The following is an 18,964-nucleotide window of genomic DNA, read 5'->3' on the forward strand; positions in this document are numbered from 1 at the left end:
GAAGGCAACGTGTCACACGTCATCACGTCAGGCTGTTACCATGGACACGGAGTACTCTCAACGCTCGAGACGTTAGTGAGCTAAACAGAAAAGATCCTCCAAACAAAACCCGTTAATTTCTGTAGGACTGGGTGAGTACAGCTTTAAATACTTTATATACTTTAATATATATATTTAATAGTTCTTGTAACTTAACGCTAACACAGTTTGTTATTGTAACGTTAGCTTAATTCACATTCCACAGTTATTAACGCTACCGGTGATTTTTACCGGTGTTTCTTGATTGATCTATAGTTGGCTTAAACGTCTGGATCAAGACTGGGCTTTTTAAGAAGAGGTTTGTTATGAAGCTACTTTCACTGACTGTGGTACACAGCCTGATAGTAAAGACAGGTGGATCATATTTCATTTAAACAAGTGTTGATTAAGGGTGAAACGTTTTTTAACAGTTTAGTTGGAATCAGGTACAAGAGACAGGTTGATGGCTTAGAAGAAGAAGTTGAAGTTAGTTGTTGAAGGTCGATGAGAGAAAAGCAGTCTATATATATATATATATATATATATATATATATATATATATATATATATATATATATATTTATAAAACGGACATGTCAAATCAAGCAATCTGATTGGTTCTTAGCCGTGGTATAATGAGCGTATATCACAGGTAGAATTGTAGTTACTTTTCACAACAAGTCAGTATCCCTCCGCGGCGGAGAAAAAGCTACAACCGTTACAGCTGTTAAATTAGGTCCGTTTAGAAACAAACTTACAAAGCTTTACTCTGGAGGAGTGGATCGATCAGTGCCTATCTCCAGAGAAGAGAGCCCCTAAAAGACGACATGCAGAGCTACGTGAAGAGCAGGTAGACCAAATATGTTCGCTAGCTGTTAGTGTTGTTGCATAGCAACCACCTCGCACTATGTTTTGTGCAGCAGGCAACGGGGGACTATTTTATTTTGAACATCATTATTTAATAATAAAAACTATTTGAATTGGAGTGTGTATTTTTCTTTCATATTGCCACACTTGGTAACCGTTTTATAAAAGCAATAGCTCACTTCAGACCGTGATATATGGTCATTATATCACAGTTAAGGGGCGTGGTTCGGCCCGACGCGAAGCAGAGATCGACAACCCCCTTATACCACGGCCTGTCGTGAGCTATTGCTTAAATATATATATAATCAGGTTTTACAGCTGTTTTTAAGCTGGTAGAAGATACATCTGTACAGGCTGAGGGCAGGAGGTGATTCATTTAGTCTCTAATAATTATAATTGTATGGTTAAAGAAGCTCATGAAGTCTCACTACTAAGGGATGTGGGAATAGTGAGCTCAGTAGAGCTGTGGCTCTCTGTCGTCCTCAGTGCTGTAAAGAAACCTGGTGTTGTTCTTATTCTCTTCTGTTAATGATGAGGAATACGCTGCTCTGGCATTACGGAGAGCCTTCTGAGATGTTTTAACATTATCTACAGACTAGAAGAGATTCTTCCACCTTGGAGGAACGCCATTTCCTTTCTAGTTTTCTCGACTTCTGCTTCAGTTTGCAGTTTCGGGGTTGTGCCGTGGAGCTTTCTTTGTGTCATTAACTTCTTTTTTAGAGGAGCGACAGAGTCCAGTGTCATTCACAGTGAGCCTGCAGCACGATCAACAAGACCATCAATGTCGGGGTTGGGACTAAAGAGTCCTACGTTACATTGAGACATGGTGTGAATTAAATGCTGATGGAATCACTTCCTTAAATGTAACTACAGCACTATCATAAAGACATCTAGTGTGGGAACTGTTGCCTAGTAACTTGTAGTCCAGGAACAGGACTTCAAAAGTTATTATAAAATGGTCCGATAAAAGAGGATTATGTTGAAAGACTAACAAATGTTCAATGTCATGTGTCAGAACAAGGTCGAGGGTTAAAACAGTGAGTGTGTCTATGTACATTCTGACTGAACACAATCAGATCCAACAATGAGATAAACACAGTATTAAGGCTGTTACTATCGACGTCACATGGACATTAAAGTCATCTACAATAATAACTTTAACTGTTTGAATGTGAAAGAACGAGATCACGGGTACAAGCGGCCGAAATGTGTTTTCTCAGACGGGTGGCGTCTCCCTTAGAGATAGGGTGAGAAGCTCAGCCATCCGTGAGAGACTCGGAGTAGAGCCGCTGCTCTTTTACGTTGAAAGGAGCCAGTTGAGGTGGTTCAGGCATCTAGTAAGGATGCCACCTGGGCGCCTCCCTAGGGAGGTGTTCCAGGCACGTCCAGCTGGGAGGAGACCCCGGGGAAGACCCAGGACTCGGTGGAGAGATTATATCTCCTCACTGGCCTGGGAACACCTCAGGATCCCCCAGTCAGAGCTGGAGGATGTGGCCCGGAGAAGGGAAGTTTGGGGTTCCTTACTGGAGCTGCTGTCCCCGCGACCCGATCCCGGATAAGCGGTGGACGGTGGATGTATGGATGGATGGATGGATGGATGGATGGATGTATGGATGGATGGATGGATGGATGGATGGATGGATGTATGGATGGATGTATGGATGGATGTATGGATGGATGTATGGATGGATGGATGGATGGATGGATGGATGGATGGATGGATGTATGGATGGATGTATGGATGGATGTATGGATGGATGGATGGATGAATGGATGGATGGATGTTTGAATGTCTAAACTTGATAAAAACTCTGAGAATTCAGATAAATATTCAGAATACGGACCAGGTGTGTGGTACAATATAACATGTACAATTGGCTGAAGTGTTTTCCAGGTTGGGTTTGCAATATTGAATTTCACTTAATGCAAAATAAGTAATCTTTGCATATCTTTATCCCCATCGTGTCTTTAAATGAGAGACGACCTGGAATATCTTTACAAGCAGAATAGAAATATGATAAAAAGCCTTTATTGTCATTGTACAGAATACAACGACATTAAGAGCACAACTCCTGATCAGTGCAGATATAAAGTTACAGAATACAAACAGCACAAAAACAAGACCACAGCAAACAAACATCCACGACACACAAACACAGGAAGCAAAGTCTCTGTAGGCGACAGGACAGTGATGATTCATCATGAGCTGCTCGTCAGGTTCATGAGAACATCCTTTGTTTCTGACCGGCTGTTCTGTGGCTCACATTTCACACTTTTATTAAAGATGGAGACTGTACTGGAGTCAGACAGTGAGGAGCAAGTCAGAGGAGGAGAGACACGAGAGGAGGAGGAGGAGGAGGAGGAGGAGGAGCCGAAGAAGCTGGAGGGAACACTCCATGTTTCAGCTCCTCAGGAGCTTCTGTGAGTGTCCACCACTTATAAACACACAACACACTCACACACTGAAGGAGGCCATACAAAGTGAGTCTGTGTCTTCAAATGACTAAACAACTACTAACTGTTGCATTCAATATATATATTAATACATTTAGGGCTGTAACAATTAGTCATTTAAGTATTTTACGAAGTTAAACTATCTCTAAATAGTTTTATAATATTAATAATAAACTTTATTTTAAGAGCACTTTTCCTACAAGAGATTTAGCTCAAAGTGCTTTACAAGACAAATTAAATGAGGTAAAAAGACGATCAAGTTAATAGTTTCATCAGTTTCTTTCTCACTATAGTTCACATGGACTTAATATTTAGATTTTGTACTGAGATGAGTAAAAATAATGTAAAGAAATGTTTACAGGCCAATTATAAATGTCTGGTGTGCAGATCTGGTTAAAATGATTCAGCATCTAATTACATCAAAGATTGTGATGATTTAGATTATTATTATTAGATTTATTTGACTGTCTTCTCCTGCTGTCCTTCACCAGTCTGAAGGTGGACCAGGCAGACGGGCTGTGTCCAGAGTCCTACAGAATTAACTTCCCCGACGAGAGTCGACTGTTGGCCATCGGCGACAACTTCCAGCGTCAGTATTCACACTTGTATCCCGACCGCAAACCGCTGCTGCTCTGCCCTGTCAACGAATGTGGCGTTAAGGTAAAATTAACAATCTCAATTTACTGGACGAGTTTCTGCATCAACTTTCTTCTCTTTTCCTCTCTCGGGGAGAGAAACGCCACCCCGTCCCTACATCTTCAAACAGCCCATATAGGAGACACGGGACAATATAAACTTTTCATGTCACCATTATCCACAATAACTGATTTACGACATTATCCTGAGAATCCTCAAAATATGCATAAAAGTCTTGAAAGTCACTAAAACATACTGGAAATCACTTAACATTGAATTTTGTAAAGAAACAAAACAAATATTTTTATTGCATCACAGATAGAACATCTTTTTAGTGAAGTTCAACTTCTTGCATCTCAGGCTCTCTTCAACAACGCTCAATAAATATGTTTAGAAAATCACACACGTCAAAACAAAAAGAGAATCTAAAATATAAACAAACATTAAATATAAAACATATTTATATAAATTAGACAGTGAAAAAAAAAAAGAAAAAAATTAAACAGAACATTCTTAAATAAGGTAATCATAAATCATAAGTTGTACATGCTCCTCCAAAGTGCGAAAAAAATAAAAATAAAATCAGGATGTCGTCCAGATAAACAAATACAGAACAATTCAGCAGGTCTCGAGGGACATCGTTCACTAGAGCCTGGAAAACGACGGGTGCATTGGTGAGTCCAAATGGCATCACCAGGTATTCAAAATGACCAAGGGGGGTGTTAAATGCCGTCTTCCACTCATCCCCCTGCCGTATGCAGACCAAATGGTAAGCATTCCTGAGGTCGAGCTTGGAGAAGACGGTAGCTCCATGTAATGGCTCGAAAGCTGAATTGATGAGGGGCAGGAGATACTTGTTCTTAATAGTAATGTTGTTCAGACCCCGATAATCAATACATGGCCGAAGCGATTTGTCCTTCTTAGCCACAAAAAAGAAGCCCGCTCCCACAGGGGATGAAGATGGTCTTATGAGACCAGCCGCGAGAGAGTCCCGGATGTAGACCTCCATGGCCTCTCGCTCAGGTCGGGACAGGTTGAATAGGCGGCTTGAAGGTAGAGGAGCGCCGGGAAGAGTGTCAATGGCACAGTCGTAAGGTCGATGAGGAGGCAGAAACAGGGCCAGCTGTTTACTAAAGACCTATCCCAGGTTATGATAAACAGCAGGAACTGCAGACAAGTTGACTGACTCGGGTTTGGATGTGGGTCTGGTGCAACCCGCTGGGGAAAGTGCAGACTGCAGGCAGGAGGAGTGACAAAAAGAGCTCCAGCTCTTGACTTGACCAGTAACCAGTCTATGTGGGGGTTGTGCAATTTCAACCAAGGCTGGCCTAGTACTAGGAGTGTGTGGGGAGAAGGCATAACATGAAACCTTATCTCTTCATGGTGGTTGCCTGACAGGATGATATGAAGTGGTTCAGTGATATGAGTGACCTGGGCCAGGAAACTTCCATTCAACCCAGCAGATAGGGGCGTTGACAGAGGTTGAGTAGCGATACCGGCCGAGACCACTAATTGGGCATCCAGGAAACTCTCATCTGCTCCAGAATCAACCAGGGCTGGCAGGGAGATAGCTTGTTGGTTCACCAACAATGTGGCCTGCAGGGGCAGAAGAAGTGGTCTTGCTCGCCAGTATCCCCATCCTTACTGACGAGCTCCCTCTTTTGGTCGCTGGGGACAGGAGTCCAGGAAATGGCCGGAGTGAGCGCAATACATACAGAGTCTCTCCTTGAGTCTCCTGAGACGATCCTCGGGAGTGAGTCGGGCTCTGCCTAGTTGCATCGGCTCCACAGAAGATAGGTGGGAAGAGGAGACTACCTGGTTGGTATTAGGGTAAACAACAAGATCTGCACAGAGTCTAGCTGGAGAAGGAGGAACTACCTGAGAAGAAGACAACCCTGAGGACCGACTAGCCCTTTCCCTGCGTCGTTCCCTAAGACAGTTGTCCAATCTTATGGCTAACGACACTAAGTTGTCCATGCTGGCAGACTCGTCCCTCACCGCTAACTCATCTTTAACAGCATCCTCTAACCCTGTACGAAAAACTCCCTGGAGAGCTGAGTCGTTCCAACCAACCTCAGCTGCTAGTGTACGAAACTCAACTGAAAATTCGGCTACACTACGGGACCCTTGTCGTAAGGCAAGAAGACGTTGTGACGCCTCCCTACCGCTGACCGGGTGATCAAACACTTTCCTCATCTCCAATAAAAACTCTGGGAGTGAAAAACAAAGAGGACCCTGACCCTCCCATATAGCTGAACCCCAGGCTAGACCTCGATCAGTGAGTAGCCCAATAATGTAACTTATCTTGGCCCTGTCACAAACATATGTAGCGGGCTGCTGCTCAAAGTCTAGCGAACACTGTAACAAAAAAAACCTACATGTCCCCAAGTCTCCTGAATAACGATTGGGAGTGGGAATGTTAGGCTCACGTGCTGGAGGATGAGGCTAAAGTCTCCAGAGGGTTGGTCGGAGCAGAAGGCGTGAGGTGAGTAGAAACCAGGCTCAGCTGATGTCCCAGCTGTGCCATGTTGGTAGATAGTGATTGAATATTGTTCATTACCTCACGGAGTGATTGGTCATGGCGACCCACGAGAACACCCTGGTTAGCGAGAGCCTCACGGAGCGAGTCAGTGTCTGCTGGGTTCATGTTGGCCAGATTGTTCTGTTATGTGTACGTCCAGAGGAGACCCAGGCGCAGAACACTAGACTCTGGAAACGGAGTAAGTTTAAATAGTTTATTAAAGCAATACTGGCTAGTATAATGGTAGAGAATAATGGTACAGCAGGCAGGCAGGCAGGCAGGTAGGCAGGCAGGTAGGCAGGCAGGCAGGCAGGCAGGCAGGCAGGCAGGCAGGCAGGCAGGCAGGCAGGCAGGCAGGCAGGCAGGCAGCAGGCAGCAGGCAGGCAGGCAGGCAGGCAGGCAGGCAGGCAGGCAGGCAGGCAGAAGTTGAACAACAAGTTATGCAGTGATCCGGGGTAGTAGAAACAACAACCTGGCGATGAGTGACTGGAAGACCGGGGTAGATAAACTGTGCTGGGATGAGTTGATTGTAGACAGGTGAGCAGATTGGAGTTGATGGGTTGAATGAGATCAGCTGCTGAAGTCTTTGACCGTGCCCCTGCCACATACACACACACACACACACACACAAAGAGACAGGGAAAACATGGACCGGAAAACACTAGGTATACAGATGGGACTGTGACACCCCCTGTGTACATGAAGACATGTTTTTCTTTATATCAGGCTCTATTTGTCACTTCTTTACCTTGATAGCAATCTGGACGTTTTCAAGTCACTGTTGAGATTTTCACGATTATCCTGAGAATGTAAGTTCATCAACTTATTGTGTTTTCTTATCACCATCCTTCCATATACTAATGTACCTCTGTCTGAGTCCAGTGTTGGTTTTTCTAATATTCAGAAGTTTGTGTCCATGACGCTTCGGCCCACACCGACAGTGTTCCCTGAACTTCTCACCTGGGGGGGCTGTGCCTCCTTCGTGGCTAACTTCCTGTCTCTGGACCCTTTGGAGCCGCCTGAAGGCCTGGTGAGAAGAGCAACACGAATGACCACATAATCATTTGGTCCACTTATTTAAGTAGGTGTTGGAATAATAATAATAATAATAATAATAATAATAATAATAATAATAATAATAATAATACATTTTATTTGTAAAGCACCTTTCAAAGCTAAAAGCAATCTCAAGAAGTTTGTGTGTGTGTGTGTGTGTGTGTGTGTGTGTGTGTGTGTGTGTGTGTGTGTGTGTGTGGTTACCATGACTACAGTTCCTGACTGTAGACACTGTTCACGTCAACTTCCAAATCACAATCACGACTGTGAAACTCAGGTTTTTCTGAAAGCTCTAATATAGCCAACTTGATGCCTCCGTGTTTAATCTAATTAAATGCCAATTTAATTGAATGTGCTCTGTAGTCATTTTGCGTCTCTTTGTGTGTCCCTGTGCTTGTTTTGCATTATTTTAATAGACGTTTTGTGTCTCTTTGTGGTCATTTGTGCCTCGTTTTAGTCATTCTTGGTGATAGAGTTGCGTCCCTTTTGGTCATTTTGTGTCTCTTTGTGACTTCAAGCAGTAACTGTAGGTAGCAGTAACTTCAAACAGAAGATCTGGCTCAGGGACCCCCTAACCTGTGCCCAGCAGGCCCATTCAGAAATCTGTCCTTGTGTGTTGCTGTCCCAGCCCAGGTATTTGTTCTCCTCCAGCTCGGTTCTGCAGAGTCAGAGAGCCACATGTTTTGAATGTGCCACCCTGCTGTGCAGCCTGCTGCTCGGGGCCCACTACGACGTTTACTGTGTCAGCGGCTACGCTGTCAAAGAGATGTGTCTGCTGGACCAGAGTCTGCAGGAGTGCCCCCTGCTGGACACTGAGGTCAAGGTCAGTGCTGTGTTCAGTGTTCATGACTGCATACTGCTGCACATATAAAGAGCGGTAACCAGCTTGTCAGATAGATCGGTGACTCACAGATATGAATGTGTCTGTCTGCTTGTGCTTTGTGTTTGTATGTGCAGAGTGTGATCTCAGAGCAGGAGCCGCAGGAGAACAAATACACAGTGAAACCTCTGAGGGAGCTGAAGAGTAACTTTGTGACGCAGCAGGAGAAGAAGAAACAGGATGCAGAGGCTGCGAGGTTTCAGAAACACAAACTACAGGTAACATGATGTTTGTACTGGTAAAGCAACACTCCACAGTTAGACAGTGAGTCCCTGTGTGAGCTATATACCATTCACAGACCTTGTTCTCAGAGAATGAGTTGAAATTACTCTCAAATATCGATCATTTCTCTCGTGGCATAGTTACTAAAACATTATAAATCATTAGACTGTCATTAATAGATTCATAAACACCATAAAAAGTCATATTGTTGTCAGGAACAGAGACTGTAATCTTGTGCTGTTCCACAAGAGGTGACACATGAAGTCTGCATGGTGTCAAATAACGAATAAGACTCTAAAGTAAACACACAGTAACCGGAGTTCTGAGTTCATCACATTGTGTTTCACAGCTGATCATAATTCAAAAAGATGTTTAATAATATTGTTGCTGTAATAAAAGCTAGAGACACACGTACACAAATAATGTGACGATGGAAATATATTTCATAATTTATTGAAGCAAATATTAGATTAAAAAATACAACATTTCCCTGATTTAACGTGACTTTGTATAAAAGTGGCCCACCTCCAGTCTTCCACTACAGACACAGAGAAAGAGCTTCTTGTTGGTTGAACAGATAGAGATAATGGCGGCTCCGTACACTTCTAATAAAAGCCAAACTGCATGTTCTGACATCGCAGCACACATGAGCAAGCATCCTGAAATAAAGCTTCAAGTTAGATATTAAAGCCTTCCGTCTCTACTCTCCCTCCTTTGACCTTTTCTTTCCCTTTATGAACAGGAGAGTGAGCAGCGACCTGCTGACCCCCTGCGAGGACTGCGGGTGCACTGTTGGGTGCTGGTGCTGTCAGGGAGTCGGAGCGTCCAGGAGAACTTCTTCATCGACCCGCTGACCGGGAACAGCTACACCACTGACAATGACAACTTCCTGGGCATCGAGAGCGTGTGGAACAATCTCAACTACTACGTCAACATGCAGGACTGCAGGAACGGCTGCGCTGTGAGTCCACGACAACTCCACACACACTCGTCCGAAACAATAGAGACAATACATCTGAAAGTGTGTGTGTGTGTGTGTGTGTAGGATATGGTGTATGACCTGGAAGACTTAAAGATATGGGAGCCAGTCCTGTTCGGTGCAACCTACAAAAAGCAGCTGATTCTTGATGTGTTGAAGAAAAAGGAGAGTAAGCTGATGAGCAAAATCACCAATGATGTGGAGGTGTGTGTATGTGTGTTTTTCTCTGTGTGTGTATATGAGTTTATACCCTCACCCTATGTAGTAGTTTTGATAGTGGATATTAAGACCTAAAAGTAGAGCTGCAGCGATTATTCAACCGACAGGAAAATAAGCGCCGACTATTTAGTTAATCGATTAATTGTTAAAGTAACTTTTCATGTAAAAATGGCCAAAAATGTTTTTCTGTTTCCACATGATATTAAAGTGAATATCTTTGGGGTTTGGACTGAAAGACGAGACATTTAAAGACTTCATCTTGGACTTGGAGAAACTGGGATGGACATTTTTCACAAGTTTATAAAATTAGACCAAGCGATTAATCTAGAAAATAATCGTCAGCAGGCAGGAAAACACCTTTGAAGATAAGGATGATATTTTTATTAGTGTCAATAAATCCCATTAAAAGATTGAAAGCAGCGGTGAATGTATCGACTAACAAGTATTGTGTGTGTGTGTGTGTGTGTGTGTGTGTGTGTGTGTGTGTGTGTGTGTGTGTGTCTCTTCTTCCTCTGGGCCACAGAGCTCCATTACTGTCCAACAACTATTAACACATCAGTGAGCCTCACTGTTGCACTGACATGTTCTTTCAGTACCATGAACACACACACTGCAGTTTATTCTGACTCAACCCCACACACACCGTCCTGCTGCAAACAGGCCTCAACAAACACACTCTTATCACCTGTTTGTCATTATAGGTAACAAGAAAGAAAGAATAATACAATTTACAGCTAAATGAAACTGAAACATGATTTTAGGATGAATGAAGTTCAACACTTTGTTGTTTATGAAGGAGGAGGAGCAGCCCCGAGCTTTTGAGATGCCACGATCCTGGGTCAGTGACATCCCGATCTCAAAACAAGGTACAGGAAGTCCACACGAGCAGTATTTACCTGATGGTGCCGTGTGCTGATTCTGTACATCACCCTGTACGCTCTTTACCTGTTTGTTTGCAACGTAGTGTTTATTTTATGACATCTATAAAGATGGAGATGTTCAGGATCACAGCTGACAAAACTGACAAAACATTAAAGCATCAAGACAGAAACATGAAACACCTTAATGACTTCTATTCAAATAAAGTGCACAAAGACACAGATCAGTGCTGATATCCAGCCGCTCTCTAACGTCTTCTCAGTATATCTTTTAAATAGCATTCAGCATCAAACACAATCCCATAAATATTATAATATTGTATGTCCATCATCCATTTATTGTACGTATGAAATTCCCATTTTAAGGTTTGTGACAAACAATTAGGGAGTGATGGTTTCTCCACCATATAATCATACTTTTGCTAAATGAAAGCTTGCCTCTGGAGCGTTACATAGTCAACAGTTTTCCACTTGTGGGTAAAATATGCTGTTATCTTCTCCATTTTGTAAATGTCCATTGTAATATCCATCCGTGAATTAATCCTTAATTAATCATTAAATGAATAAATCCTTCTTGAGATATGAGTCCCAAAAATAAGGTCTTACTCTCCAGGGGCATTATAGACATTATGTATCGCTCTCCACAAATATTTAATAACAGGGCAATCCCAGAAAACACGGAGATCATTTGCATTTAGATTTCCACAGTTTCTCCCGGGGGAGTTAGCGTCACAGTGGGATTTCCAAGAGGGTGTAATAAAATACACAAACACATGATGCTGTAAAACCTCCACAAACTGCTGCCTCTGCGTTCGTCTGCAGACCTGGAGACCTGCTGGCCGGGAACACAGAAGGTGACCCAGTACAGAAAAGCAAAGCTGGAGAAGTTTGCACCGGACCTGATGTCAGACGGGCTGATCACACGACTGACTACATACAAAGACCTGAACTGTGAGTGTTCAGGAGAAACGGATGACTTCTAAAGAACAGTTCAGTTGTTTTCAGCACAAAGAGACAAGCTGTGTGTGTGTGTGTGTGTGTGTGTGTGTGTGTGTGTGTGTGTGTGTGTGGTGTGTGTGTGTGTGTGTGTGTGTGTGTGTGTGTGTGTGTGTGTGTGTGTTGAAGGCACTGATGTCGTCATGGTGAAGGAGTGGTATCAGCACAGAAACGACCACCTGGAGGAGAGGGAGGTCAACGAGGTCGACAGCTTCATCACAGAAAGCTTCAAACGTGTACAACGTTTCCACCTTTTATGTAAATCCAGTTAAAACTTCACTGAACCAAAGACACATGTAACTGACCTGTAGCACACATCTGTTTACAAACAACAACAAAACAAACTGAAACATAATGGAGCGTCTTCAACCCTCATTCAGTAACGGTTGTTTTATGTGGGATAACTAAATGACATTCTTTCCTCCTCCTGTTGTTATACTGTGTCCGCCATGTGCGTAGCTTCCTCTGCGTGCTCACAATCTGGCAGCTGCTCGCTACGTTTTTACAGATGTTCATTTCATTTGTTCATGTTCATTATGCAGCACGGCTGACACTGGTACCAGATAATGTATGTGAGGCACGGTGTACTTTGTGAAGCAAGTGTTTCAAACTCTGCAGGATAATAGAGCTCGTTTTTGACATTAAACATAATTAATATTTGTGTCTAACTTGCCTTCAGCTGTAGGAACACTGTAATAACACTTCTGAAAATATGAGTTAGCCAGAAAGTACATTTTTCATCTGTAGTCCAATAAGTAAAAGCACAGACGTTAAGAATAAAAGCATAAAAAATACAATCAACCATAAAAGTAGTCAAAATAAATGTAGATAGAAACAGAGCATGTAGTACAGGGGTGGCCAACCGAGCAGGATCCCATCCTTCCAGTACCCCGCTTGATTGCCTCTCTCACTTGGGAGGTGGAGGAGAGGGTTAAAGCCGCCTTGAAAGATCAGTTCGGTCCTAGTTCCTGCCCACCGGACCGCCTGTTTGTTCCCCTGGATCTTAGATCTGACGTCATTCAATGGGCCCACAATTCCCGGCTCACCTGCCACCCTGGGATCCAACGGACTAAGGAGGTCCTTCTACGGAGATTCTGGTGGGCCACCCTGGAGGAGGACACTCGTGGGTTCGTCAATGCGTGTCCCATTTGTAGTCAGCACAAGCCATCTCACCAAGCTCCTGCCGGCCTTCTGCTACCTCTACCAGTGCCCCATCGTCCCTGGTCCCACATCTCTCTAGACTTTGTAACCGGCCTGCCTATGTCCAACGGTTATACCACCATCCTGACTATAGTTGACCGGTTCAGCAAGACGGCCCACTTCGTGTCGCTGCCCAAGCTCCCGTCGGCCAAGGAGACTGCGGAACTGGTTCTGCTGCATGTCTTTCGACTCCATGGACTCCCCACCGATGTGGTCTCCGACCGAGGACCCCAGTTCACGTGCATATTCTGGAGGGAGTTTTGTTCGCTCCTGGGGGCCACCGTCAGCCTATCTTCCGGATTCCACCCACAATCAAATGGGCAGACATAAAGGAAAAATCAGGAGATGGAGACAGCACTTTGGTGCATGATTTCCAAACATCCCTCAGCCTGGTCTCAGCAGCTCCTGTGGATGGAATATGCCCACAATACCCTGGTCAGCTCAGCCACTGGACTGTCCCCATTTCAGTGTGCCTACGGGTTCCAACCACCACTGTTCTCCGCATTGGAGAAAGAGGTCTCCTGTCCTTCCGTCCAGGCTTTCATTAACCGCTGCCACCGAACCTGGACCCAGGCTAGAGCTACTCTCCTCCGCTCGATGGACCGGTACGTCATGGCTGCCAACCGCCGCCACACCGTCGCCCCCAAATACCTAGTGGGCCAGAAAGTGTGGCTGTCCACACGGTACATCCCGTTACGGGTAGAATCTAAAAAATTGCCGCCTCGGTTCATCGGCCCGTTTGAGATCCAGGAAGTTATCAACCCCGCGGCAGTCAAACTAAAGTTGCCCCATTCCATGCGGATACATCCGACCTTCCCTGTTTCCAGGGAGAGCCCACTGGTCCCGGCTGCTCCGCCTCCCCCGCTGCCTCGCTTCATCAATGGTGGTCCTGTATACACCTTTCGCCGCCTCCTTCGTTCCCGCCACCGGGGAAGGGGTCTGCAATACCTGGTGGACTGGGAAGGTTATGGTCCTGAGGAAAGGTGTTGGGTTCCTGCACGACACGTCCTGGATGCCCGGTTGATCAATGAGTTTCACCGTCGGCAGCCTGACCAGCCAGCAAAGACCACCCCACCATTAGGGGTCCCATCTCGACTGGCTTGCCCCCCTATTTCGTCTGAGGCATCTGACGAGGAGGAGACACCCCCCGGAGGCTGAGGAGGAACGGATGGACGTTTCCCAGGAATATTAATGTCAAAAGGGGGAATGGTAAGTGCTATTAATACACACTGGTACACAAGGGGTTTCACAGTTGTGGCTCAAAAACATTGTGAAGCATGTTTAATTTGCAAAACTCAAAATTCTGGTAAACCTGTAACAGTTCAAGGGACAGGTGCACACCCACTCCCCGGTGGTCCATTTAAGCATATTATGCTTGATTTTATAGAACTCTCTCCATCAGCAGGAAAGAAACACTGCCTGGTTGTAAAATGGGTTGAAGCATTTCCTGTAAAAGCACAAACAGCAGGGGCAGTAGCAAAAATACTACTAAGAGAGATTATCCCAAGATGGGGTCTGCCAAAGAAAGTATCAAGCGATAACGGCTCACACTTTGCAAACAAAGCAATAGCCCAAATCGGTGAATACCTTGGCATGGACATCAGGAAACACTGCTCCTATCACCCTCAAAGTGGAGGCGCTGTTGAAAGAGAAAATGGCACAATCAAAAATAAACCAGCTAAATGTTGCGCTGACGCAAAGATGTCCTGGACACAAGCTCTGCCAATAGTGCTGATGTACATGAGAATGAGGAAAAGAACCAGAAGTCAACTGAGCCCATTTGAGATATTGTTTGGTGCTCCTCCTCAGATTGGATTGACGGCGCCAGGGATGCCACTCCCCTCCACGACTTTGTGTGAGGATGCTATGTTGAGCTATTGTATTAACCTCTCATCCAATTTAGCAGATATCCGCCGCCAGGTTGTAGCAGCCCTACCAACACCTGCAGACGGACCCCTGCACAGCCTCCAGCCTGGAGACACGGTGCTGATCAAGGATTTCCGCAGAAAGAGCTGGAAAACCAGTCGTTGGCAGGGCCCATACCTCATACTCCTCGTCACCCAGACGGCGATAAAGGTTGCAGAAAGAGCCACTTGGGTCCATGCAAGCCACTGCAAAGCCGTAACAACTCATCGGGAAAAGAACAAAGAAACAGACGACGACAAGTAGTGTGCCAAACTACCACCAGCACCACACCACACACACACACCACACACACCTAAGTGTTAGGGATACAACTGTTGGGCCTATGCTGCGTAAAAATAACGTTACTTCTACTGTTTATAATTTTCTGTGCTATGGTTGATTGAACTCCAGCCATCACCATTCTAGATACCCTGATGTATACTACCCATCACTATCTTGAGTACAGACACCCTAGTCATCATGCTCAGAAAAGAGAGGTGATTAGCCCAGGGGCAAAGTTCGTTAGTGGAATTTTCCCATGGTGGGGTGCAGTTAACAATGCTCACAACATAGACAAACTCCATGCCTCGGTAGAAAATCTGACCGCCATGTTATCTCTGGTTTCACGGCTCTAACCCCTTACATGGCAGCCTCCAGAAACATGTTGCTACAGCACCAACTCGCCCTTGACCTTGTGTTTGCCTCCAAGGGGGGTCTGTGCCACGTTATAGGTGATTCATACTATACCTACATACCCGATGTATCCCAGAACATGTCTGCAACCATATCTCATCTCAACACCCTCTTAGCTGACATGAAAGCCGAGGACGTCCCTCATAGCTCTGGCTGGGACTGGTGGTCCTGGCTCACTGGGGGCGGATGGGAAGCATGGGCAGCCCGGATATTGACGCCATTACTCATCATTGCTGTCCTACTAATCACATGCTGCTGTTGTGTTGTTCCTTTAATCAGAAAACTAGTATCTAGCATGATTTCCACAGCATTCGTACAGTACACTTCACTCCCAGACAAGGACCAAACACAGATTGTAATTTTCTGTACACAGATTCTGAATGTTCAGACACCGAAGTATAACTCCGTTCCTACCTCTCACTAATGCTTATCTACCTCATGGCTCTGAAGCCATAAAACCCAGCTAGAGTTCCATGACATATTTATGATGTACTTACTTAAAGACTGCAAGGTGCCCTATGTTTGCCTATCTATCATTGTATTATTATTCTTGATGATCAAGTATGATCAAAAGAGAAGAATGTAATAGCAATTTAAATGTCTATTATTTGAATAATGTCCAAATAACATTACAAGTGATGATCTGCCTATTTCTCACTCTATGCATGATTGCACAACTTTACAAGTTCCCTTATCAAGCTAGGGCCAACTGCCATTTCATGTTAATAAGGGGGTGTCGTTTAGAATACAGGACACAGACAGTCCTCTCATCATTATTTACATCCTGATTAAGACAGGACACAGACAATCCTCTCTTCAAATTAACATCCTGATTAACTGATTAACTCACTGAGAAAGAATATTGAGTGTGCCACTTCCTTTAGTGTTTACATAACTGTTATAAAAGAAGCAAATGTCTCTGCATCTACATATATACCCAAAGATCAAAGGATTGAGTTCAAAGGACTGGGTTTTTCAGATTGGAGGGAATGACCTTACAAACATCAAAAGGAAGTAATCTAACAGAGAGATCGTTTTTGGTTTATTGCTTGTTTACAGTAAATAACAGGTGTGCTGATCAATCACCTGTTGACTGCTGTTTTATTGTCCCCTGTCCCATGCTGTTTATCACTAGAGTCAGAGGACCAAGTGTGTATAAAATCTCTGTGTGTTCTCTTCCTTTGCGTGCTCTCCTGCAGACTACACTGTGCTCTGTATGACTTGTGTCTTTGAGGCCTCAAATAAATGTACAAAGACAACTCTGTCTCTATCACCATTTATTTGACTTTATATACATCTCTCCAGAGTAAAGCAGGAAAACTTCCACAACACTACCAACTGAATAACTACTATATATTAAATACATTTAAAATGGCCTTTGACAATGTCGTTCAGTTTCAACAGCCAAAAAACACCTTTTTCTGACAAAAGTAGAGTTGAATACGTCCAAGCAGGCTAACACCTTCAGGAAAGCCAAACACGTGTCTGTGACGTCCTTTGTCGACCATTTCTCTGCCGTTGCAGGAGCGTCTGGATGCGGAGGAGCAGCGGTGGCTGCAGGAGAAGGAGAAGGACATCCTGGCTCCTCTCCTCATTCGGCTGGACAACACAGAGACTCTGAGCGCCGAAGACGCCAAGCAGCTCCACCAGGACTGTTTGGCCGAGTTTAAACAGAGACTGGTGGAGCACGCCGACCTCATTCAGGAACGCTATGAAAAGGTAAAGTTCACTCATGATGTATATTATATCCCTTATTCACTGCAGGAACTTTAACGTATAACATGTAACATTTCCACATTAATATGTCTAAAAGCGACTCGATCTATATTAAATATTTTACTGAATTGTGTACTTACATTATCCCAAATGTTTCCAACAATATTCAAAGTTCAAACTTAGAGAAATCTTTAATTCAAGGTAGCAGTGCGTTTCAGTTTGACTAAAGGTTGAATATACTGGAGTTCATAGCATTTTTCTGAAGGTGACCTTCTACCATGTATTCATAATGAGGGTGTGGCCATATGGAGGTGTTGATGTTAAAGATACAATATTAACTCTCTCTCCACCTGCCTACACTAATATCTTTAGTGTAAAAGTTAAAGATGAAGTTGTTATTACGTTATTGTGCATCTTTTATCCAATGCTGGACAAAGACCTTAAAGATGTAGTTTCTTTGTTTAGGAGACACAGGAACTGCAGAGGAAACAGCAGTGGTACCACAAGAAGCAGCTCAACATGACGGAGCAGCAGGAGGAAGAGTACCAGACCTACTGCTCTGAGAAAACACTACGAATACATGCCGCCAAGAAACACCTCAACATGTACTACACACACACACACACACACACACACACACACACACATACACACACACCCCCACACACACACACATATTTGTAGGCCGACCCAGAAGTTAGCATCGCACTGGTTCCCTCGACAAAAAGCCAAAAGGGATTTTTCCATTAGACTTTGAATTATGGCAGAAAATAAGTTTATTATACTTACACCTTTAGTTCAGCAGGATAATCTCCACATATTAACACCACTTTGATGATTTCTAAAGCGTAGATGCAATCACTAGAAGTAAAAAGCTAACGTTAGGCTACAAACAAACTGCACACCGGTCACATGACTTCACGTCACCACCACTAAGCTAAAGGAGGGCTCGTGTTCACAACGTTGTCCATCCATCCATCCATCGTCTACCGCTTATCGGGGGTTGGGTCGCGGGGGCAGCAGCTCCAGTAAGGAACCCCAAACTTCCATTCTCCGGGCCACATCCTCCAGCTCTGACTGGGGGATCCTGAGGCGTTCCCAGTGAGGAGATATAATCTCTCCACCGAGTCCTGGGTCTTCCCCGGGGTCTCCTCCCAGCTGGACGTGCCTGGAACACCTCGCTAAGGAGGCGCCCAGGTGATCCTTACTAGATGAACCACCTCAACTGGCTCCTTTCAACGCAAAGGAGCAGCGGCTCTACTCCGAGTCTCTCCTGATGGCTGAGCTTCTCACCCTATCTCTAAGGGAGACGCCACCCGTCTGAGAAAACACATTTCGGCCGCTTGTACCCGCGATCTCGTTCTTTCGGTCATGACCCAGCCTTCATGACCATAGGTGAGGGTAGGAACGAAGGTCGACCTGTAGATCGAGAGCTTTGCCTTCTGGCTCTGCTCTCTTTTTGTCACAATGGTAAAGTGACTGTAATACCGCCCCCGCTGCTGCGATTCTCCAGCCAATCTCTCGATCCATCGTGCCCTCACTCGCAAACAAGACCCCGAGGTACTTGAACTCCTTCACTTGGGATAATGGCTCATTCCCTACCCGGAGTAGGCAATCTACCGGTTTCCTGCTGAGAGCCATGGCCTCAGATTTTGAGGTGCTGATCCTCATCCCAACCGCTTCACACTCGGCTGCGAACCGATCCAGTAACTGTTGAAGGTCAC

At 44.6% G+C, this 18,964-nt stretch overlaps 2 protein-coding genes and 1 long non-coding RNA gene across 4 annotated transcripts in view; 2 read left to right on the plus strand and 1 right to left on the minus strand.

The window, feature by feature from the left end:
* LOC115010561 (dynein regulatory complex subunit 7-like) lies at positions 1-12,495 on the plus strand. Of its 2 annotated transcripts, XM_029435197.1 has the most exons (11): positions 1-131; positions 3,170-3,306; positions 3,831-3,999; positions 7,401-7,526; positions 8,181-8,375; positions 8,510-8,650; positions 9,397-9,615; positions 9,700-9,837; positions 10,649-10,718; positions 11,553-11,681; positions 11,856-12,495. In XM_029435197.1, exons 2-11 carry the CDS (start codon positions 3,170-3,172, stop codon positions 11,996-11,998), a joined length of 1,467 nt encoding a protein of 488 aa, XP_029291057.1. In that variant the 5' UTR covers positions 1-131; the 3' UTR covers positions 11,999-12,495. The 2 variants fall into 2 exon arrangements, with proteins under 2 accessions (XP_029291057.1, XP_029291058.1); XM_029435198.1 differs by lacking the exons at positions 1-131; positions 3,170-3,306; positions 3,831-3,999 and adding an exon at positions 5,940-6,695.
* The window catches only part of LOC115010576 (ER degradation-enhancing alpha-mannosidase-like protein 2), an 18,732-nt gene continuing 6,674 nt past the window's right edge, over positions 6,907-18,964 (minus strand). The window contains exon 5 of the mRNA XM_029435236.1: positions 6,907-7,523. Coding sequence (XP_029291096.1) covers positions 7,483-7,523 — 41 coding nt within the window. The 3' untranslated portion in view covers positions 6,907-7,482. The remainder of the gene's footprint in view (positions 7,524-18,964) is intronic.
* Positions 16,941-18,964, plus strand: part of LOC115010581 (uncharacterized) — a 3,666-nt gene continuing 1,642 nt past the window's right edge. Inside the window, exons 1-2 of the long non-coding RNA XR_003832492.1 lie at positions 16,941-17,243; positions 17,706-17,845. This is a non-coding gene — a long non-coding RNA (uncharacterized LOC115010581). The remainder of the gene's footprint in view (positions 17,244-17,705; positions 17,846-18,964) is intronic.

The sequence above is a fragment of the Cottoperca gobio genome, chromosome 7 (assembly GCF_900634415.1).
Source record: "Cottoperca gobio chromosome 7, fCotGob3.1, whole genome shotgun sequence".
Lineage (NCBI taxonomy): Eukaryota > Metazoa > Chordata > Actinopteri > Perciformes > Bovichtidae > Cottoperca > Cottoperca gobio.

Bases quoted from the DNA above. Each gene is read 5' to 3' on its own strand.
- LOC115010561 (XM_029435197.1), top strand. From the start codon at position 3,170: ATGGAGACTGTACTGGAGTCAGACAGTGAGGAGCAAGTCAGAGGAGGA. The intron at 7,527-8,180 runs GTGAGAAGAGCA...TTGCTGTCCCAG, and splicing joins TGGAGCCGCCTGAAGGCCTG to CCCAGGTATTTGTTCTCCTC. The intron at 9,838-10,648 runs GTGTGTGTATGT...TTGTTTATGAAG, and splicing joins AAATCACCAATGATGTGGAG to GAGGAGGAGCAGCCCCGAGC.